The 6,174-nt window shown below is 40.8% G+C and overlaps 1 protein-coding gene across 1 annotated transcript in view; it reads left to right on the top strand.

The window, feature by feature from the left end:
- The window catches only part of LOC105623587 (SET and MYND domain-containing protein 4), a 49,752-nt gene that overhangs the window by 22,726 nt on the left and 20,852 nt on the right, over nucleotides 1-6,174 (top strand). Inside the window, exon 3 of the mRNA XM_012204976.1 lies at nucleotides 660-781. Within this exon, the coding sequence (XP_012060366.1) occupies nucleotides 660-781 (122 nt within the window). The remainder of the gene's footprint in view (nucleotides 1-659; nucleotides 782-6,174) is intronic.

Here is a 6,174-nt window from a genome sequence, read left to right as displayed (position 1 = left end):
TATACTACTACTACTACTACTACCTCCTCTACTTACTTCGTCTCTCTCTCTCCTCCTCCCCTCCCCTCCTCTCTCTCTCTCTCTCTCTCTCTCTCTTTCTCTCTCTCTCTTTCTGTATCGATCTTTGCATATACATATACGCGTACATATACACGATCTTTGTATCAATAGTGATACGTCACGTCAAACATTCTATCCTATAGGTTACCGCTGGTACACCGAATGTGCATGCGTATATACTGAAGTAGTATATCTGACAGTCTCCCGCGAAACTTCGTAGTATTTGCGTCTACTTCGTGAAACTTGAGAAGATAGTAATTTGAAGCTCTCGTCGACTCCTACGAGTGTTTATTCCGGAAGTACATATCGCACTACCCACGACGCGTGACCGGCACATACGTGGAATATTCATAACGCTTTCACGCGCCTTCCCACCATTCCATTGTAAATGACTTGCAAATGTTTCGCTAATTACAATAGAGTCGAGCGGGGTGCTCGCTTAAGCCCGGTTAACGAGCGACGTTGAAATAAAACAACGGGAGAGATAGAGATACGTGCTCCAGTGAAATGACTGCTTGTGGAGAGAGATCTCCGCATTTCATTTATTATATATATATATATATATATATATATTATTTTTTTTTTAATTGTTATTACAGGCAAGAACTTCAGCGAAAGAACGAGCAGTGCGAGCATTGTTTAAAAGACAACGAGAACTCTCTGGTGCCCTTCGACCCCCGCATCAACAAGATGGCTCAATTGATTTCAGACAAGGAGAAAAGTACGTACCGCTCTTGGCGTTTGCCAATCTTTTTCATTAAATTCTCGATACGAGAAACTCGATTCATGTTCATTCTATTATAATTTAATTTTAATCTCGATTCAAGTAACTCTTTATCTTCTTCTAGTTTTAAGAAAAAGATGAAGGGGTTGAACTGAGATTAAAAATTGATGAAATCAGAGATTCAATATAAATCAGTTGTACAAACATGAGAAAAATCACGTAAAGCGTATAAATGTGTCGTGATCAACATGAAATGAAATTAGAAATCCGGATTTTCAGAATATCGAGATTGTAGAATACGATTTGTTCTAACTTAGTAATAAACTACTGATTCGCGAACGATAAGATATTACGGACACTGTATGCTGACGCATTATTGGCAACTCGGAGAATTGTGCATCGCACTTGGCGAGTATAGTGTGATACGCGGGCGCGTAATGTTATCACGGAGGCGGTTCTAAAGTGTAATCTGTGGGGATAACAAGGAGGTTAGCGAGGCAAGATTGGCGTCAATATCGTTACCGGGACGCGCGCATGCAAGGGAAAGAGAGTAAGAGAGACGGAGAGAGCGAGAAAGGGTTAAGAGAGGGGAAAGGGGAGATTCGCAATAAAGGCGGGCGTAATAATGTCTCGCGCGATGTCGTCTTCCTCCTACGTGTATCCGGCGTCAAAATGCAGAAGCCATTCCTGGATTATGCGCCATTCCTATTGTCTTGTGTCTATTGACTGCCTTAGAACTGCGCTAGAGACAGTTTCCGGATACGTCATTTTCGAGTTCGCCAAGTGGAATAAGGACTGCGCCAATGGATACATCTCTTGTATAATAAGAATTACAGTAATAAGAATTACAGTATTAACTTAGTCGTTCACAGTATATACGTTACACACATCTGAAGCGGTTTCGTTTATAAAAACTTGAGCCTTAGAAACAGAGTAGTTAATATGTCGATGAAATAAATCGTTCGGAAAGAACGTCAACAAGAACGTGTATACAAGCGTGTATGAAAGAGAGAAATATGAAGCAACGAAGTATACAGCGCAAATCGGATATTCGAATATTCCGCATTAAGGAGGTTCTCGTGCTTCCTAGGCAACTTAAATTTTTTTAAATTATGTAAAATGGTTAAAATAGTAATATAAAAACATTATCAATAATTCGTTAATGTCATTAATAATTATAATTATAAAATATACATTTAAGTTTATTCTGATAAAGTTCTGTTTAAATTCAACATTCATACAATTTGAGAGGAATTTATATTTTTGAATGAGACGTTTGCATATAAAAGAGAAATTTCAGAAATATTAATGTTACAAATTAAGAAAAAAATATACTACGGGATAAAATTTTGCATATCTTGGAATATAAAATTCCATACATTTAGAATTAAATCTTCACAACGGCATGATGAAAATCAGTGAAATTTCTTTTAGATAGTGATGTAACCAACTTTTGTATCATATATGTATTATAGACTTGTCTTATATTTCATTAAACGAGAAAATCTCCTTAAGCCGTCTTTCATCCCGGATAATTACACGCATTCGTGGAAGACACCTGCGCACGTAATGTAGACTATCACATGCTTTACCTCGCGTTCAATTCGCGCGTCATAAACATACGTGCTTGCGAGATAGAAAAAGATAGGAGGAGAGTGAGAGAACGAGCGAGAACGAACCAACTACCACGTATTCTTCGCGGAAATTCTGCGGTGACTTCGCAAGCGATATCGAGTTTCGCCCCGTCTCGTAGTCGTCGCGGTATTGTCGACGAAAATCCTATTCACCGGCAGCGATGGCGGTAGTTGGTGGTGACGACGACGGCGGCGGCAAGCGCGATTCTGTCTTGCACAAAAGCCAACCGTTGCCACCCCGCCATCGTCGCCCCGCAAAATATGTGATTCGTGAAGCTCGGCTTAAGATCCCCGCGCTGGAACCCCGTGGTGTCGCGTAAACTTGCATTCTCACCATCCGTTGCGGCTTGCCATTCTCTGGATGGACTTAACGACGCTGCACCACCAACCTTCCTACGTGTTACAAACGCGATCGAACCTATATCTAAGAACGTCTCTAAGAACCCAGGCGAGAACAACGTCACGTTCTTTGTTCTTTGCAAACATTCATTCATCTTCGAAGTACGGTTGCGGAGATTGCGATGATTTATCAGAAATAGCTGTTATCCTTTTGTCAGTTAGGGAGGTAATGCTGTCTGTAGGTACATTTTGTTTCTGACAGCAGCTAATTAACTCTAGTTCTTAAAACCCCTTCAGACTTGATTTTATTGGAACTATGTTAAACAATTTTTTTTAATTTAATTAATTTAATTTAATCACTACACTTTAATAAGTGATTCATACTAAACAATTAATTTTTACCGAAATTTTGATTATTTTTCCAATATTATTATGTACATCTGACGTAGATAATGTTGATAGAATTAAATAATTTTTAATGGATAAGTCTTCAACTTTGATGTATACACACATTATAATATACACAGACTTCAAAAAGGTTAATGATTTAGGATTATTAATTTAAAAATTATTAATTTTAAAGTAAACATTGCAAATATGGAACACTCGTCCCTGGAAGATAAGCAATGCGATCGAGAAGAAAGAGAAAAAAAAATTTAAAGAAAGAATAATATCAAAAATATCAAAAATAGCTTAAAAAATTATTGTACACAAACATTTGTTCGAATGTCTTCTTCGGATGATCGAACGCGACTCGTCGTTTTATTCGAGCGACTCGTTTCCGCGATCCGTTTAAGCGGAAAGCTCGCGTTCCGACAGTTCTCTCGATATTTTCGCGTCGCTTGCAAACGTCGTGCAGGCGGATCGCGCAACTCGTAATTCTATTCGCCGGGAACTCCGAACAGGACGAACTCGGTTAGCTCCGTTTTGTAGCACGGCAGGTCTGTTCCTCGATAACGCCGCCACGCTATTTATCGGCTCATGCCCGTGAGCGCTTCTAACCGATGCATGTAACCGCATTCACATCGTTCCAAAGAAGCCGCGTCATCGGCGGAAAGGAGGAGGTGTGCCGAGAGAACGTGGTTGGATCCAAGGGAGAATGGCAAATTGAATCCCGTGGTAGTGTGTTCCAACGAACTCGGGACTCCTTCTGCGGAAAACGACACCGTGTCTCTCTTCATACTCTCCTCTCTACCTTCCCCCCCCCCCCTCCCTCTCTCTCTCTCTCTTCGTGAGATCGATGGGAAATCGAGTTATCGGCCTTAGTAGATCGAGCGTACCTGCGCCGCGTTAACCCACGAAACTTTATTGGCAATGCGCCGCATCGCGCGAATCCACGCGTGCCCGGACTTGTGATCGCTCTCTGTGAATTCCGTGAAAATCGACTCTCCCTCGATCGCCTCCCTCCCTCCCTCACTCTCTCCTTCTGTGTCTCTCTCGGGTCTATCGAGCACGGATACTTGCGAGCTCAGTAAACCTACCCTTGCCCCTGGAATGAGAAACTTCTTCCTCTCGCGGCTTTCCGGTTTCCGGTGAGCGAGGGACGATCGGCGGAAGTGAATCCAGTGGGCTTTCCCGACCACTACGACAGTCTGATGGTCTGATCCATGATCGTACCATATCTGGGAACTCAATATCATAAAGGTGCGAAAAATGAAGCGCATCAGACTTTTGGGTATTTTCGAGGTATTTTGGTTATAAAGAGAGATTTTGGCGACACCGATAAAAACGACAACTACAGATTTAATCATTTAAAAAATTATTTATAGCTTTCAGATTACGAAAAAATTTAGTAACTGTAAATGTGTAAGACATCTAAACAATTACTATTGATAAATAGCAAAAATGTTTTAATTAGTAGCATTGACTTTTCAACATCTGTATATCGAAGCTATCGGAAAGATATCTTTTACATAAGCTTCTAGGTGTTAGATATTTCGTACAGAAAAAAACTATTTTTAAATCGACTATAAGTATCTATGTCTATAAGCAAAAATATCGTAATTTTGCTTCAAAGATTTTAGTTTTGATTGGATTAAATTTGATGCAAGTATTACTTTGTACTTAATTCAAGACTAAAAATCTTGCATCAATACAAATTTATCAATCAGATCAAGTCTAAAATCTTTGAAGCAAAATTACAATATTTTTGTTACATATTTAAAAATATATTATTGTCGATTTAAGACTAATCTTTTTTTCTATTCGAAAGACAATGAGAACTCAACACTAAGTTGAGCGTAAAGATTGATGAAAAATTACAATTCTCTGCGGATTTTTTTTCTTCGCCCGCCTCCCATGTCCCGCCCCCTGATTAAAAAACTGTCAAGTTGCAGTTCGGTAACTCAGTTTGACAGTCGAATATCCAACCACTCATCCGGATGACAGACGGTAGAAGGGTAACCGATTGTTGATGTCGAGTCTCAAAACGGCGCGACGTTTATACGAATGATGCCGAGAAACGGGAGACAAAAGCGCGCGCTTTATTCCATATCGAGTGGCGGATTCGAGTTTCTATGGTCGGATTAACGCTGTGCGCCCGCTCCCCCCTCTCTCTCTCTCTCTTCCTCTCCTCCTTCTGTTTCTCTTTCCGTGGTATCAGTGTACAGGCTTTATGTTTGATTCTCCCGGAAACTTCTGGCAAGTTGCATTAGGATTGAACTATGCGCGCGGGCGGTATTGATCCTTGATAGTTCGCAAGCGCTCAACAAGAATATAATTCGCGATACCGAGTAACGAGCTTAATCTAGCAAGTCACTCTGCCGACTATCGATCTCTTGTTGCCGAGATATTAACGTCCGACGAGCATTAGACGTGTCGGAAAAAAAAACTTTCGCGCGTGTGGAACGAGAAGAATGACAGGGGTAAAATTTGCGATAAAATATCCAAAATATTTTCGATCCTTTATTATCATTTTTCCAAGATTTCGTAAAATAGGATAATTACGATAATAAATCATAAATGTTGTTCTTCGCGATGGGAAGCCAGATCGGCTTTTTTGGGCTTACAGACTAGATTCGATTCGAATTTCATGATGGTCGCGATAGGCAAAGCACAGCGCGTGATCATCGGTCCAAAAAATCCGCGAACCCGTATACTGGAATGTTTGATGAAACGTCGGTCGAACCGTGCGGCGATCTGGTTCCGATCCGAGCGACGTCGAATCCGTGCGAGAATGCGGCCGCGCGCCGCGCTGGGTTGAGAAGCGAAACACGGGGCCGGCTATGGTTTCCATGGTAACCCACACAGTCGATTTTCCCGGGAAATGCTTAATTCAATATTCCTTTGGAAGACAGGCCGCCACATACACACATATATGTACACACACACACACACACACACACACACACACACACACACACACACACACACACACACACACACAATAATATATATATATATATATATATATATATA

The sequence above is a fragment of the Atta cephalotes genome (genome assembly GCF_000143395.1).
Source record: "Atta cephalotes unplaced genomic scaffold scaffold00059, whole genome shotgun sequence".
In the NCBI taxonomy this organism is placed as follows: Eukaryota; Metazoa; Arthropoda; class Insecta; order Hymenoptera; family Formicidae; genus Atta; species Atta cephalotes.
The sequence above is the reverse complement of the archived record's forward strand: the minus strand, read 5'-3'. Positions and strand labels throughout refer to the sequence as shown.